Source organism: Pogoniulus pusillus, chromosome W (assembly GCF_015220805.1).
Source record: "Pogoniulus pusillus isolate bPogPus1 chromosome W, bPogPus1.pri, whole genome shotgun sequence".
Classification (NCBI taxonomy): domain Eukaryota; kingdom Metazoa; phylum Chordata; class Aves; order Piciformes; family Lybiidae; genus Pogoniulus; species Pogoniulus pusillus.
Window position 1 is genome coordinate 7,510,035 of NC_087308.1, and position 16,744 is coordinate 7,526,778.

General features: G+C 43.8%; 1 protein-coding gene across 1 annotated transcript; it reads right to left on the reverse strand.

Annotated features, from left to right (window-relative positions):
• Window positions 1-14,524: 14,524 nt before the first annotated feature.
• Window positions 14,525-15,259, reverse strand: LOC135192850 (calumenin-like). The gene has a single exon (XM_064176233.1). It carries the CDS (start codon window positions 15,257-15,259, stop codon window positions 14,525-14,527), a length of 735 nt encoding a protein of 244 aa, XP_064032303.1.
• Window positions 15,260-16,744: the final 1,485 nt, after the last annotated feature.

Consider the following 16,744-nt stretch of genomic DNA (forward strand, 5'->3'; position numbering starts at 1 on the left):
GAGTGGCATCGCCCGCGGGATTTGCCTGCAGCAGCCCCCCCTTTCCCCCCGCCCCTGGCACGCAGACCAACCTGGGCTGGGAGTGCGTGTCGCACAACACCCCCCCCCCCCGCCCGCCCGCCCTTATCTCCTTGCAGCTTCTGCCGTTTATCTCCCCGGGAAAAGCACAGCTTGGTTCTTAAAGGAGACAGTCCTGCATTTTGATAGCCTTTGATTGTAATACATTTTAGAGTTTAAGAGTTTACTGGATAAGATGTTCAATGGTTATTAATTGTACTAGAGTTTTGGAATAGTTTTAGCAGCATAATAAGACTTAGGTAATTCCAATAGAGTGTGTTAAGTAATTGGTAGCTATTATAATGGAATATTATCGTAAGAAATTGTTTTGTGACTGTACAGGTTAATGATTATTTCTATTGTGCTGATTCTAAGGTTCCTTCTTTTTCTGAATACCATGGTATTATTTTCTGGGATTTTCTTTGTTTTTCCTCAAATTTCCTTCAGTTGATAGATTTTTCAGAGATAGGTAATATAGTTAAGGCTAAGAGTTTATAATATGAAAGTTATAGGATTTTAGGATATAGGGATATTGTAGGATAGTTTTTCTTAGGTTTTTCTGTATATCTAAATAGAACTAGGATCATGTAAAAACAAAATAAAACTAAAAAAGAGGGGAGAGAAAGAGAGAGAGAAGGGACAGAGAGGACGGAAAGGGGGAGAGAAGAAATTTTGAAATTTCTCTAGTCACATCATACAGAGAATTGCACCCTAGACAAGGCCCATGGATTTGTTAGTCTAGGGAATCAATGTGTTTTTATCTGTTTTTGTATCTGTTTGTGTGTTTGTTCATTAATGTTCACAGGCTTTTGATGGATACCAGCTTGTTATGGCCAGCCTATTTTCTTGGCAGTGAGCAGAAGTCTTGCTCAGATGGCACATACTGTGGCAAGAACTTGAAAGGGATACTTGAGATAATGGTTGTGTGTAGGTCATAGGTTTTGATCATGCTTAACGAATTTAGGTATTTTCGTGAACTTCCAGCAATTCTGTTTTAATGAATGGACAGTTGCAAACAGAGATCAGTTCAGCCTATGTTATAAGGACCAAACCCACTTATTGGGAAAGATGGCACTGTGCTTGTTACCTTTTGCAAAGGGCCCTGCAAAAAGATGAAAAACACTGGCTTCATTTTTAAAACAAATAGAGGAATTGTGGGAATTAGGCCTAATAGAAAGCCTAACAGCAACATATAGGGCTTATCTTTTGTATCATATTCAGAAATTAGTAGCTCTTAAGCACAATAGATAACAGATGCAGGTCATAGCAAAGGAGTGTGGTGAAAATATCAAGATTCCTGAAAATCATAGAGTGAATCCAGAGCAATGGGAGTCTGAGAAAGAATATTGGACAACTAGATACATCTACAATTCTACAACATCGATTGCCACACAGAGCCCAATGAAAATGTGGTGCACATGCACTCTCTGTAGGAATAAGGGAATGGCCTGTTAGCAGGGAACAGCTGCCCAAGACGAAACAAAACACAGTATAGACCTTGGGCATGTAATGTGTGGGTCAGACAGACCTCAGAAGAGTAAGATAAGTAAGATCCTGCGGTCAGGACTGCTCAGATAGTTGCATAGCAACTTCTATCAAGGAGCAGAGAAGAAAGTAGAAACAGCGTCTTCGGTCTGAGCAGAGTACCAGCCAATCATATAGTAGTTACTAACTTTTACTGTAATTCTATCCAATCAGTGAGTAACATGCTAGTCCTTCTGATACAATATATACCTGCCTATTTTTCTAATAAAGTGGATTTTTGGCTTGCATCAAGCCGTTGCCCCGTCCCTTCATTGCGGCAAATGGTGACTCCCGATGTGATATCGGTGCTTATCGTCCGGGATATGAGGACGACCGGCCGCAAGCCTCTGGGAACTGAAAGCTGCTGAAAGGAAGCAGATCGCGGGCCCGCACTTCATCACCTCCTCGAGATTGGTAGGTGAGCTCAGAGGAACTTAAACATGGGGAATCAAACCTCATATGAAGAAAGGGACGTTTATAAGCTCATGAAAGATTTTGTATATGAACATAAGAAAGACATACCCGGTTATGAGCTGGAATTACTTATGAGATGGGTCAAGGATAAATTCCCTGACACTACAGAAATTACGGTTTTTGAGTCGGAACTATGGGACAACGTAGGGGACTGTTTATGGGATCTTTCTACAAATGGTGATTTAGAAGCACAGCGCTTGCTTGCACCGTGGCGAAAGGTGTTTGAGGCTGTTAAAGAACAGGAGGGGAAGTCGGGGAGAGCATTTAATCCCGTAGACTTAAAGAAGAAGGGAATGCAGACGAATGCTCCGATTCAACCCTCTGCCCCTCCCTTGCCTTTTGATGCTAACGACTTGCCTACTCTATTGGCGCCTAAGCCGCGAGTGCGATTTAAGCCCGCTGTGGGAACTTCGCAATCAACATCATTTAGCGAAGATCATTTTGAGTTAGATCCCTTTGATCCCGAAAAGGAACCAGACCCGTATCTACCGGATGGTCATGATCCCCGTGTGGTGTGGGCAGCAATTAAACAACGAGCTTTAGACGAAGGGGATGCCGACATGGCAGGGCGTATTACGATTCCGCCCCGACCTGCCACAGTACCAGCCCGCATCGTCGCAGCGCCGGTGATCTATCCAGGACGTGGCGGCAACCCCCAGTGGGAAGCTCTCAGCTTTTCAGTTACCAAAGAACTGCGCCGTGTTGCCGCTGATAATGGACTGGGTTCACATTATTTCGCGGGACTGTTTGAGTCTGTTTGTGAAAGTTACGTTTTAACACCTTATGATCTGAAGACAATAGCCAAATTGCTTTTAAATTCTTCTCAATATATGCTTTGGGAGTCGGGATGGCGTCAGAGTTTAGAAACTGTTTTACAAAGGTTTGCAGCGGGGAATAATCCAGCCCTGCAAGCCTTAACTATGGATCATCTGATGGGCATGGGGCCGTTAGCCGATCCCGTTGCCCAGGCGAGAGATTGTCCGAGAGAAGCTCTGGACGCCACTAAGGAGGCTGCTAAGCGAGCGCTCCTTAAGATTCCAGATACCCGTAAACCCCAAAAGGCTTTTACGACTATCATGCAAGGACCAAAGGAGTCGTTTATGGACTTCGTAGCAAGATTGCAGGAAGCTCTTGGAAAGCAGGTTGAAAACGAGGAAGCTAGAGAGATTTTACTTCAACAATTAGCAATTGAAAATGCCAATGTGGACTGTAAGAAGTTGCTGAAATCGTTACCCAATCCAAAACCCTCCCTGGTTGAGATGATGGAAGCTTGTAATCGCTTCGGGACGTCGGATTTTAAATGCGAGACTATGGCGGCTGCTTTTGCCGCTGTGAACACAGGGGGGAGGGCGACTGTTTGTTTTGGCTGTGGGAAGCCAGGTCACATTAGGAAGAACTGTTACGCTCAAAAGGGGCAAGTGAATAAGCCTGTATCAATATGCCCCCGGTGCCAGAAAGGTCGCCATTATGCAACTCAGTGCCACTCTAGATACGATAAACAAGGGAAGCCGCTTCAGGGAAACTGGCGGAAGAGCGCGGATCGGCGCCGCGCTCCGACACAAATGATGCAGCCGGCATACCAGATCTCCGAACGCCAGTCTGCGGCTTGCAACGAGCCACAACAGGCAGTGCAGGACTGGACTTGGAAACCAAATACGCAGTGACTTTACTCGATTCTTCAGCTCACTTATTAGACACGAATTTTCAGGGACCTTTGCCAAAAAATACAACAGCTTTGATTTTGGGAAGATCGTCAACTACCCTGACTGGTCTTTTTGTATTACCAGGAGTTATTGATAGTGATGCAAAGGAAGTGAAAATCATGGTTTGGACACCATTCCCTCCCTGTACGATTGCAAAAAATAGCCGTATAGCTCAGTTGCTTTTACTTCCTAGGGATCCATTTAATCCTCAAACAGTGAAGAAACGTGAAGGAGCTTTCGGTTCAACAGGACTTCCAGAGGTCTATTGGACTCAGTCGGTGTCTAATGAAAGACCTATACAAAAATGCATAATGAAAAAAGCAGACCAGCAGGTTGTTTTAAATGGCATTATTGATACTGGTGCTGATGTCACTGTTATTTCTTTGGCCAAATGGCCCCCGGTATGGCCACTGGCAAAAATCTTACAGCCACTGGCAGGAATAGGGGGTGTGGGGAAAAGTCAGCAGAGTGTGGAATTTATACAGATTGTTGGGCCTGAGGGAAGGATTGCAACTGTTAAACCTTTTGTGTTGCCGGTACCTATGGTCCTGTGGGGGAGAGATGTCCTGTCGCAATGGGGTCTTACACTGGAAACACATTTTTAGAGAGGGCTGCTGATGGGCGCGATACCCCAAAATTATCTTGGAAAATACAAATTCCTATATGGGTAGATCAGTGGCCCCTCCCTGAGGAAAAACTTCGCGCCTTGGAACAGTTAGTACAGGAGCAGCTAGAGCAAGGGCACATAGTACCTTCTTTTAGTCCCTGGAATACTCCTGTTTTTGTGATTCAAAAAAGGTCTGGCAAATGGCGTTTGCTTCACGATTTAAGAAAAATTACTGATGCTATGGAATCCATGGGAGCATTGCAACCAGGGCTCCCCTCTCCCACAATGATTCCTAAAGATTGGGCTTTAACTGTCATAGATTTGAAAGATTGCTTTTTTAGCATTCCTCTTCACCCTGAAGATGCTCCTCGGTTTGCCTTTTCCATCCCAAGTGTTAATATGAGAGCACCTCTAAAGCGTTATCAATGGACTGTATTACCACAGGGAATGAAAAATAGCCCCACAATTTGTCAATGGTATGTGGCTAAAGCATTGTCTCCAGTACGTGAGCAATTTCCTCAGGTATTGCTGTATCACTACATGGATGATTTGCTTATTGCTGCCAAAGATCCATTTGACATGGAACGGGCGGTACAGGAGGTTTGTACAGCCATTGAAAAAGCCTGTCTTTGTATCTCTAAAGAAAAGATACAGAGATTTGAACCTTGGCAATACCTGGGATGGAAAATAAGAGCTCAAACAATAACACCTCAGAAGGTTCAGCTGCAAACTCAAGTGAGCAATTTGCATGACATTCAAAAACTACTAGGTTCTATAAATTGGCTGCGGCCTCTTCTGGGTATTTCTAATTCTGATTTGGCCCCACTATTTGAACTCCTAAAAGGTGACATTAATTTGTCTGCCCCCCGTTCTTTGACTCCAGAAGCAAAGAAAGCCATTCAAAAAATTTGTGAAGCCATACAATCACGACAGGCTCATCGTTGGGACCCTGACCTGCCACTGTTTCTGATAATTTTGTGGGATGATGTTAAACCTTTGGGTCTCATCTTTCAATGGGATTTGAGCCTGAAAGATCCATTGCTACTTCTTGAGTGGGTCTTTTTACCCCATCAGCCTTCAAAAACTATTTATTCCCAGCCAGAAATGTTTGCTGATATTATCATGAAAGCTAGGAATAGGGTAGTGACCCTAACGGGCAAACAATTTTCAGTCATTTACACCCCACTTACAGATGCTTATTTTATCTGGCTGATGCAGAATTCCTTACCATTTCAAGTGGCAGTCCAGGGGTATGTGGGTCAGTTTTCAAATCACCCACCACCCCACAAATTGTTTCATTTATCTTTTGCTCTGGCAGAGGAACCTAAGAGAAGCTTTCAACCACTGGATGCGATTACCTTTTTTACAGATGGGTCAGGAACATCACAAAAGTCAGCAATAGTTTGGTGGGATGTTAATATGCAAGGTTGGAATTCAGAAGTTTTTTTATGTCCAGGTTCCCCTCAAATAGTGGAACTAGCAGCAGTAACACGTGTGTTTCAATTACATCATGATAAGTCACTGAATTAGAATTGCTTTGTTTAGTTATGGTCACTTTTTAGAATTTCTTTTTGTAAAATCTTTTGTGGGATGGGGACTAATTGGATTTATTTGTAGTGTGTAAAAATGCTTTGTTATGTATTGCTTATAATATTCTTGCTATTTATATTGCTACTATGTATTTTGCTGTGTATTCAACGAATGATTGGTTGTGCTACTGTTAGGTTCTCCTTTGTATAACAAAAAGGGGGAGATGTAGGAATAAGGGAATGGCCTGTTAGCAGGGAACAGCTGCCCAAGACGAAACAAAACACAGTATAGACCTTGGGCATGTAATGTGTGGGTCAGACAGACCTCAGAAGAGTAAGATAAGTAAGATCCTGCGGTCAGGACTGCTCAGATAGTTGCATAGCAACTTCTATCAAGGAGCAGAGAAGAAAGTAGAAACAGCGTCTTCGGTCTGAGCAGAGTACCAGCCAATCATATAGTAGTTACTAACTTTTACTGTAATTCTATCCAATCAGTGAGTAACATGCTAGTCCTTCTGATACAATATATACCTGCCTATTTTTCTAATAAAGTGGATTTTTGGCTTGCATCAAGCCGTTGCCCCGTCCCTTCATTGCGGCAACTCTCCTGTAACTGTGATGATTGTCTGGATCTTTTGGTCTTTTGAACATATGACTTACTGTCGCTTTCTTAGCACCAGAGGTAGCAGCAGGAAAAGCTTTGGGGTTGTTAGATAAAGCTTGGGTTGTCAGCTTGCTAAATCAAACTAATGCTACTAGCAAGGCTCTAACAGGTTCATTTTCTTTCTGGTTTTAGTATTACTGATTTGTAGCTGTATTATTTACCCCTGTGTTGAACAGAGCCTGTGTAAAATTGCAGATCAAGCCTGGGTTGCTCAAAAAGAAAAAGGGGGAACTGTGGACAGATTTCTTGCTAACAGAGGACATAAATTGATAAACAATGAGCAACCCGTGCTGCAAAGTGTCCATGAGTCCATCCCAGAGGCAGGAACTAAGGCGATGATAACAGCCTCCCACATGCAGCTGCAGGAGGCAGGATCTGCTGGCCGCAGGAAGCTGACCCTATGTGCTATTTTGAAGCTATCTAGAATGTTTTGTTGAGAAGAACTAGATTGCAGGCTGTGAAAGGAAAACAATGGTGATGTCTACTTCATTCATAGGCTTGCTGAGATGTATAAGAATAAAAGCAAAACATAGATAAGGGAGTCTACTCTCACTTGGGCTGCTGGCTGAGCTGCATCTTACTCTCTAACCTCACCCTCCATTTTGGACTAATCCACTTTGCTTCCTAACCCCCTGGCCAAGTGTCCATTCTTGCTTGGGACTGGGGTAAGGTTGAGAGGGGTAGGGGGAAGGTGAAAGGGTGGTTGAGAGCCATTCCTGGGACTCAGGTTTCTGGGAGGGGAGTTGTGTTTCTGTATTACCTTTTTACCTTGTATATTTCTGTATATAACTGTATATACTGTAAATATCTGCTTGTATATTGTGCTAGCTGTAAATATAAGCTTCATTCTTATTTCCAGACCCGGCTGAGTCTAGTCTGGGGGCGGGTAATACCCAAACCGTCACACCCTACAAGTTGTTTATATAAGTTTAACCTATCAGCGCCTCACACATAACCTTAAGCCAATATGTACCTTCCACATGTACCAATCCTAACTAAGCTAGCTATGCACGCCTCTTCCAAGTTAGCATATAAGTCACTGTATCATGGCAATAAAGATCATCTGGAGAACAATTATCTAACCACATTGGTGTTACAATTGTTACTCTGGTGGTGCAATGCTGGCAAATGCTTAAATGCCTCTTTGTATTTTTTTATTGCCTTCTGCCATAGAGTAGAAAGAGCTTGAGCCCATCTACTGGGCAAGCAGCATATTGACAGCAAGCAGTATTTGACGACGTAACCTTCTCTTCCAGTTCAATTAATGTTTATATATTTTGCTGGTTATTGCTAGATCTAGATATTATCCATAAAATGATTCCATGACCATGTAAGAACCGAAATATTACAATTAATGTTTGGGGGTGGTGGGAGTTTTGAATAGCAAAATTAATAAACAGTATTACTTTTGAAAAAATATATTCTCACATTAATTAATTTCCCCTCCACAACAGCGAGCAGTGTGCTCAGGTGGCCAAGAGAGCCAACGGCATCCAGGCCTGTATCAGGAACAGTGTGGCCAGTAGGACAAGGGAGGTTATTCTTCCCCTGTACTCAACACTGGTCAGGCCACACCTTGAGTACTTTGTCCATTCTGGACTCCTCAATTCAAGAGAGATGTTGAGATACTGGAACGTGTCCAGAGAAGGGCAATGAAGTTGGTGAGAGACCTGGAACAGAAACCCTACGAGGAGAGGCTGAGGGAGCTGGGGGTGTGCAGCCTGAAGAGGAGGAGGCTCAGGGGTGACCTCATTGCTGTCTACAATTACCTGAAGGGAGGTTGTAGCCAGGTGGTGGTTGGTCTCTTCTCCCAGGCAACCAGCAACAGAACAAGGGGACACAGTCTCAAGTTGTGCTGGGGGAAGTATAGGTTGGATATTAGGAGGAAGTTCTTCCCAGAGAGTGTTTGGCATTGGAATGGGCTGCCCAGGGAGGTGGTGGAGTCACCGTCCCTGTGGGTGTTCAAGAAAAGACTGGATGAGGCACTTAGTGCCTTAGTCTAGTTGACTGGATATGGCTGATAGGTTGGATCTTGGAGGTCTCTTCCAACCTGGTTGATTCTATGATTCCTGTGTTCCAATTTATACACATTGTTCCTTGTCCTATTACCAGGCACCACCAAAAAGATACTGCCACCTTCATCTTGTCACCCTTCAGATATTTATAGATGAGAGAAATATATAGAATCATATGTTTGATCCGATCAATTCATGGCAAGAGGTCACATGCCGCAATGAAGGGACGGGGCAACGACTTGATGCAAGCCAAAAATCCACTTTATTAGAAAAATAGGCAGGTATATATTGTATCAGAAGGGCTAGCATGTTACTCACTGATTGGATAGAATTACAGTAAAAGTTAGTAACTACTATATGATTGGCTGATACTCTGCTCAGGCCGAAGACGCTGTTTCTACTTTCTCCTCTGCTCCTTGATATAAGTTGCTATGCAACTATCTGAGCAGTCCTGACCGCAGGATCTTACTTATCTTACTCTTCTGAGGTCTGTCTGACCCACACATTACATGCCCAAGGTCTATACTGTGTTTTGTTTCGTCTTGGGCAGCTGTTCCCTGCTAACAGGCCATTCCCCTATTCCTACATCTCCCCCTTTTTGTTATACAAAGGAGAACCTAACAGTAGCACAACCAATCATTCGTTAAATACACAGCAAAATACATAGCAGCAATATAAGTAGCAAGAATATTATAAGCAATACACAACAAAGCATTTTTACACACTACAAATAAATCCAATTAGTCCCCATCCCACAAAAGATTTTACAAAAAGAAATTCTAAAAAGTGACCATAACTAAACAAAGCAATTCTAATTCAGTGACATTAACTAAAGTAAACTAACAACTAATCCAACCTCCCATATTCCCAAGATCACAATAACTGCAACTTTCATCCTAGAGTCAAAGCTGTTACTTTGTCCTTGTCCGTCTGATCTTCTTGAATCGATCCCTTGTAAGGACGAACATATTTTGCTGGTACCCATCTAGGACCTGACTCTGTGGAAACACAAGCATATCCTTTTCCCCATGTTATTAAAGGATAAGGACCTTTGACTTTACCTGATTCTAAATCACGAATTAAAACTGGTGGCTTTTCCTGAAGCTCAAAAAGGTGATTATTTGCAAAATGCCGCACTATTGGTGGATTATCATCTGTCCTTGTGCAATTCAAAAAGTTGTAAACATAGAGAGCCTTTTGTAATCTTTCTTCAGGTGTCACTGAAATCCCTCCCCCCCCTTTTTGTTTCTGCAAAAGAGATTTCAAAGTCTGATGTGCTCTCTCAATGATAGATTGCCCTGTAGGGGAGTGTGGAATCCCAGTGACATGCCGAATTCCCCATTCTGAAAAAAAGCTTTGCAAGAATTGAGAAATATAGGCAGGGCCATTATCAGTTTTAATAGCTCGAGGCACTCCTAACATGGCAAAGGCTCTAAGAAAATGCTTTTTTGCATCCTTTGCTTTTTCTCCTTTGTGACAGGAGGCATATAATGCTCCAGAAAAGGTATCAATAGAAGAATGTACATATTTAAACAATCCAAATTCTGGAACATGGGTCACATCTGACTGCCAGATTTCTAAGCTGTTTAATCCACGAGGGTTAACACCTTCGCTACCTGTAGGTACAATGGTACGTTGGCAATCTGGACAGGATGCAATGATATCTGCTGCTTGTTGAGCAGACAATTCAAACTGCCTTCTTAAGCCTTTTGCATTTTGATGGAAAAACATATGACTGAGCTTGGCCTGAGCCATCCGATCAGGTAAAGTCAAAACTGGTAAAGTTAGTAAATCTGCTTGGCGATTCCCTTCTGCAAGAAATGCTGGGAGGTCAGTATGAGATCTAATATGCATAATGAAAAATGAATGTTGTCTGTTATTTAAAAGAAAAATCAATTTCTGCAGCAAATCAAAAAGGTGAGGATTGGAAACATCTTTAAGTGCAGCAGCTTCAGCACGTATAACAATCCCTGCCACATAGGCAGAATCAGTGACTAAATTGAAAGGCTTATCATGATGTAATTGAAACACACGTGTTACTGCTGCTAGTTCCACTATTTGAGGGGAACCTGGACATAAAGAAACTTCTGAATTCCAACCTTGCATATTAACATCCCACCAAACTATTGCTGACTTTTGTGATGTTCCTGACCCATCTGTAAAAAAGGTAATCGCATCCAATGGTTGAAGGCTTCTCTTAGGTTCCTCTGCCAGAGCAAAAGATAAATGAAACAATTTATGGGGTGGTGGGTGATTTGAAAACTGACCCACATACCCCTGAACTGCCACTTGAAATGGTAAGGAATTCTGCATCAGCCAGATAAAATAAGCATCTGTAAGTGGGGTGTAAATGACTGAAAATTGTTTGCCCGTTAGGGTAACTACCCTATTCCTAGCTTTCATGATAATATGAGCAAACATTTCTGGCTGGGAATAAATAGTTTTTGAAGGCTGATGGGGTAAAAAGACCCACTCAAGAAGTAGCAATGGATCTTTCAGGCTCAAATCCCATTGAAAGATGAGACCCAAAGGTTTAACATCATCCCACAAAATTATCAGAAACAGTGGCAGGTCAGGGTCCCAACGATGAGCCTGTCGTGATTGTATGACTTCACAAATTTTTTGAATGGCTTTCTTTGCTTCTGGAGTCAAAGAACGGGGGGCAGACAAATTAATGTCACCTTTTAGGAGTTCAAATAGTGGGGCCAAATCAGAATTAGAAATACCCAGAAGAGGCCGTAGCCAATTTATAGAACCTAGTAGTTTTTGAATGTCATGCAAATTGCTCACTTGAGTTTGCAGCTGAACCTTCTGAGGTGTTATTGTTTGAGCTCTTATTTTCCATCCCAGGTATTGCCAAGGTTCAAATCTCTGTATCTTTTCTTTAGAGATACAAAGACAGGCTTTTTCAATGGCTGTACAAACCTCCTGTACCGCCCGTTCCATGTCAAATGGATCTTTGGCAGCAATAAGCAAATCATCCATGTAGTGATACAGCAACACCTGAGGAAATTGCTCACGTACTGGAGACAATGCTTTAGCCACATACCATTGACAAATTGTGGGGCTATTTTTCATTCCCTGTGGTAATACAGTCCATTGATAACGCTTTAGAGGTGCTCGCATATTAACACTTGGGATGGAAAAGGCAAACCGAGGAGCATCTTCAGGGTGAAGAGGAATGCTAAAAAAGCAATCTTTCAAATCTATGACAGTTAAAGCCCAATTTTTAGGAATCATTGTGGGAGAGGGGAGCCCTGGTTGCAATGCTCCCATGGATTCCATAGCATCATTAATTTTTCTTAAATCGTGAAGCAAACGCCATTTGCCAGACCTTTTTTGAATCACAAAAACAGGAGTATTCCAGGGACTAAAAGAAGGCACTATGTGCCATTGCTCTAGCTGCTCCTGTACTAACTGTTCCAAGGCGCGAAGTTTTTCCTCAGGGAGGGGCCACTGATCTACCCATATAGGAATTTGTATTTTCCAAGATAATTTTGGGGTATCGCGCCCATCAGCAGCCCTCTCTAAAAATGTGTTTCCAATGTGAGACCCCATTGCGACAGGACATCTCTCCCCCACAGGACCATAGGTACCGGCAACACAAAAGGTTTAACAGTTGCAATCCTTCTCTCAGGCCCAACAATCTGTATAAATTCCACACTCTGCTGACTTTTCCCCACACCCCCTATTCCTGCCAGTGGCTGTAAGATTTTTGCCAGTGGCCATATAGGGGGCCATTTGGCCAAAGAAATAACAGTGACATCAGCACCAGTATCAATAATGCCATTTAAAACAACCTGCTGGTCTGCTTTTTTCATTATGCATTTTTGTATAGGTCTTTCATTAGACACCAACTGAGTCCAATAGACCTCTGGAAGTCCTGTTGAACCGAAAGCTCCTTCACGTTTCTTCACTGTTTGAGGATTAAATGGATCCCTAGGAAGTAAAAGCAACTGAGCTATACGGCTATTTTTTGCAATCGTACAGGGAGGGAGTGGTGTCCAAACCATGATTTTCACTTCCTCTGCGTCACTATCAATAACTCCTGGTAATACAAAAAGACCAGTCAGGGTAGTTGACGATCTTCCCAAAATCAAAGCTGTTGTATTTTTTGGCAAAGGTCCCTGAAAGTTCGTGTCTAATAAGTGAACTGAAGAATCGAGTAAAGTCACTGCGTATTTGGTTTCCAAGTCCAGTCCTGCACTGCCTGATGTGGCTCGTTGCAAGCCGCAGATTGGCGTTTGAAGAGCTGGTATGCCGGCTGCATCATTTGTGTCGGAGCGCGGCGCCGGTCCGCGCTCTTCTGCCGGTTTCCCTGAAGCGGCTTCCCTTGTTTATCGTATTTAGAGTGGCACTGAGCTGCATAATGGCGACCTTTCTGGCACCGGGGGCATATTGATACAGGCTTATTCACTTGCCCCTTTTGAGCGTAACAGTTCTTCCTAATGTGACCTGGCTTCCCGCAGCCAAAACAAGCAGTCGCCCTCCCCCCTGTGTTCACAGTGGCAAAAGCAGCCGCCATAGTCTCGCATTTAAAATCGGACGTCCCGAAGCAATTGCAAGCTTCCATCATCTCAACCAGGGAGGGTTTTGGATTCGGTAACGATTTCAGCAACTTCTTACAGTCCACATTGGCATTTTCAATTGCTAATTGTTGAAGTAAAATCTCTCTAGCTTCCTCGTTTTCAACCTGCTTTCCAAGAGCTTCCTGCAATCTTGCTACGAAGTCCATAAACGACTCCTTTGGTCCTTGCATGATAGTCGTAAAAGCCTTTTGGGGTTTACGGGTGTCTGGAATCTTAAGGAGCGCTCGCTTAGCAGCCTCCTTAGTGGCATCCAGAGCTTCTCTCGGACAATCTCTCGCCTGGGCAACGGGATCGGCTAACGGCCCCATGCCCATCAGATGATCCATAGTTAAGGCTTGCAAGGCTGGATTATTCCCCGCTGCAAACCTTTGTAAAACAGTTTCTAAACTCTGACGCCATCCCGACTCCCAAAGCATGTATTGAGAAGAATTTAAAAGCAATTTGGCTATTGTCTTCAGATCATAAGGTGTTAAAACGTAACTTTCACAAACAGACTCAAGCAGTCCCGCAAAATAATGTGAACCCAGTCCATTATCAGCAGCAACACGGCGCAGTTCTTTGGTAACTGAAAAGCTGAGAGCTTCCCACTGGGGGTTGCCGCCACGCCCTGGATAGATCACCGGCGCTGCGATAATGCGGGCTGGTACTGTGGCAGGTCGGGGCGGAATCGTAATACGCCCTGCCATGTCGGCATCCCCTTCATCTAAAGCTCGTTGTTTAATTGCTGCCCACACCACACGGGGATCATGACCATCCGGTAGATACGGGTCTGGTTCCTTTTCGGGATCAAAGGGATCTAACTCAAAATGATCTTCGCTAAATGATGTTGATTGCGAAGTTCCCACAGCGGGCCTAAATCGCACTCGTGGCTTAGGCGCTGATAGAGTAGGCAAGTCGTTAGCATCAAAAGGCAAGGGAGGGGCAGAGGGTTGAATCGGAGCATTCGTCTGCATTCCCTTCTTCTTTAAGTCTAAGGGATTAAATGCTCTCCCCGACTTCCCCTCCTGTTCTTCAACAGCCTCAAACACCTTTCGCCACGGTGCAAGCAAGCGCTGTGCTTCTAAATCACCATTTGTAGAAAGATCCCATAAACAGACCCCTACATTGTCCCATAGTTCCGACTCAAAAACCGTAATTTCTGTAGTGTCAGAGAATTTATCCTTGACCCATCTCATAAGTAATTCCAGCTCATAACCAGATATGTCTTTCTTATGTTCATATACAAAATCTTTCATGAGCTTATAAACGTCCCTTTCTTCATATGAGGTTTGATTCCCCATGTTTAAGTTCCTCTGAGCTCACCTACCAATCTCGAGGAGGTGATGAAGTGCGGGCCCGTGATCTGCTTCCTTTCAGCAGCTTTCAGTTCCCAGAGGCTTGCGGCCGGTTGTCCTCATATCCCGGACGATAAGCACCGATATCACATCGGGAGTCACCATTGTGGCTGTACATGTCACCAATGTACTCCTCCAGGTCAATGAAGCCATCCCCGTTCTTGTCAATGTCTTCCATGGTCTCCTGCACCACGATGTCCTTCATGTAGTCGTACTCCTCGGGGTGCAGGAAGGCAGTGAACTCCTCCTTGGTGGCAGTCAGGTCCCCATCCTTGTCAGCCATCTTGAAGCGGCGCTTGTCTCGCACCATCATCTGTTTGTAGTTGAAGCCATCGTCGGGGTCGGGGTCATCTAAGATGTAGCCGTAGGTGGCATTTTTATACTCCTCCCAAGATATGAGGCCGTCCTCATTGAGGTCGTGGCCCTTCCACTGCCGCTCTACGTCCTCGTAAATCCAACGCTTCTGGGCAACCTTAATCCAGTCTCTCAGCTCCTCCACTGTTACAAACCCGTCCTTGTCTTCGTCTATCTTACCTACAATCTTGCCAAGCCTCTCCTTGCTCTCCTCTGGCGTGAGCTGATCGAAGGTCTTGGCCTCGTCGTCACCCAGGAAGGCATCGTGGTCATAGTCAAAGTTCTGAGCATCATCATGGACCTTGTCACTGAGCTGGGGGTCGTGGTGGACCCTGTCCTTCTTCTCAGTGGGTTTGCTGGAGATGCAGAGCATGGAGAGGGAGAGGCAGAGGAGCAGCTGAGGGAGCATCCTATTACCAGGCACCACCAAAAAGATACTGCCACCTTCATCTTGTCACCCTTCAGATATTTATAGATGAGAGAAATATATAGAATCATATGTTTGATCTGATCAATTCATGGCAAGAGGTCACAGACACGGAGGAAGGGGGGGTTTGAATAAAACTGCATTCCTGCTTGCACCACCATCTCAAAGATAAGAGTAATTAGATTGGCGAAGGAGGGAGGCATGTGGAAGAGATAGTCTTTTGCATATTTAAATGGAAATGCATTCCTCCTGGTGCCACTTTTTTTTGCATGAGCAAACAGAAGAACCAAGACTTTGAAGTTCATGAGGACACTTAAACAAGACCCCTTACTTCATCAAAAATTACCAGAGGGACCACCAGATAAAAGGAGACCTGTGTGGAAGAGATATCTCACATTCCGAAAAACTGATAAAGAAAGCCCAACCTTTTCTTAGAACTTAGGGTATAAAAAGAGAAAACTGAAGCCAGAGGGTGTGCGTTGGGGTAGATCAGTCTCCCCTCGTACCCAGGCCTGATTGCTTGATTCCTGCAAACTCTATTAAAGCCTTAACTTGCATGAACACCAGTTTGTGCCTGTTATTTATGACATAGACATCAATAAGATCTCCTCTGAGCCTTTTGTGAGTAACCAGAGTGCAAGGTGTCTCATTGTCAGTGATTTCTGATAAAGGATTGTAATTTTGGAGCAAACTATCTCTTAGCGCCTCTAATGCTGCATAGCCTTGAGACTGTTTCTTGTAATTTGTCCACTAAGTGTGTTATAGAGGGGTTTGAGTATGTGTTTGGGGTGAGATATGAGGCCAATTTGAAGGGTTTTAAATAATTTATTAATATATACAAAGAGGATTTTCCCAAAATTATGTACAGCTAACCCACACAAATTCTTTGTATGCACTTGATGAAACTATTTTACAAAATGTCTATTTACAGCCGAATTAAGCAATTTGGTAGAGGGTTTGGAAATGTTCTGGTCAGAGAGTCTTGTGGCATAAAGTGCCACTGGTAAAGTCAATGAAATTCCTTAGCAACTTGAATCAAGAGAGTTCAAATACTCACTAATTGGAAGTCTCAGCATCTGTGGTCCCAAAATATATATAGTGAAAGCCACATAGTTAATTCTTGTGGAACTAATAGTCCAATTCGAATTTGGGGCGCGCTGTCCGAGAAAATTCCACGGGCAAGATCGGGCTGACCCAGCAAGCTGGAGCGGTGGCCAGCCAGGAACACCTCGTTAGATCATCCACTGGATTGGTGCAAATTGCCGTGGAACAAAGGGTCATGTATAGCAGATAAAGGTAGTGGCCCCAGGCAGCAGGCTAGGAGAGGTGAGCGAAGGAGGTGGCAAGAGCCCCTTGTTTACCTGGATCCGCCCTATTTATCAGATGTGGGCTGAGACTGATGGCCCCTTGGCCACAATATTGTCCAATAGGCTTTTGGCAGTCAGCCAAAACACACCAAATTAGGAA

Coding starts and splice junctions, on each gene's coding strand:
- LOC135192850 (XM_064176233.1), bottom strand. CDS start 15,259: ATGCTCCCTCAGCTGCTCCTCTGCCTCTCCCTCTCCATGCTCTGCATC.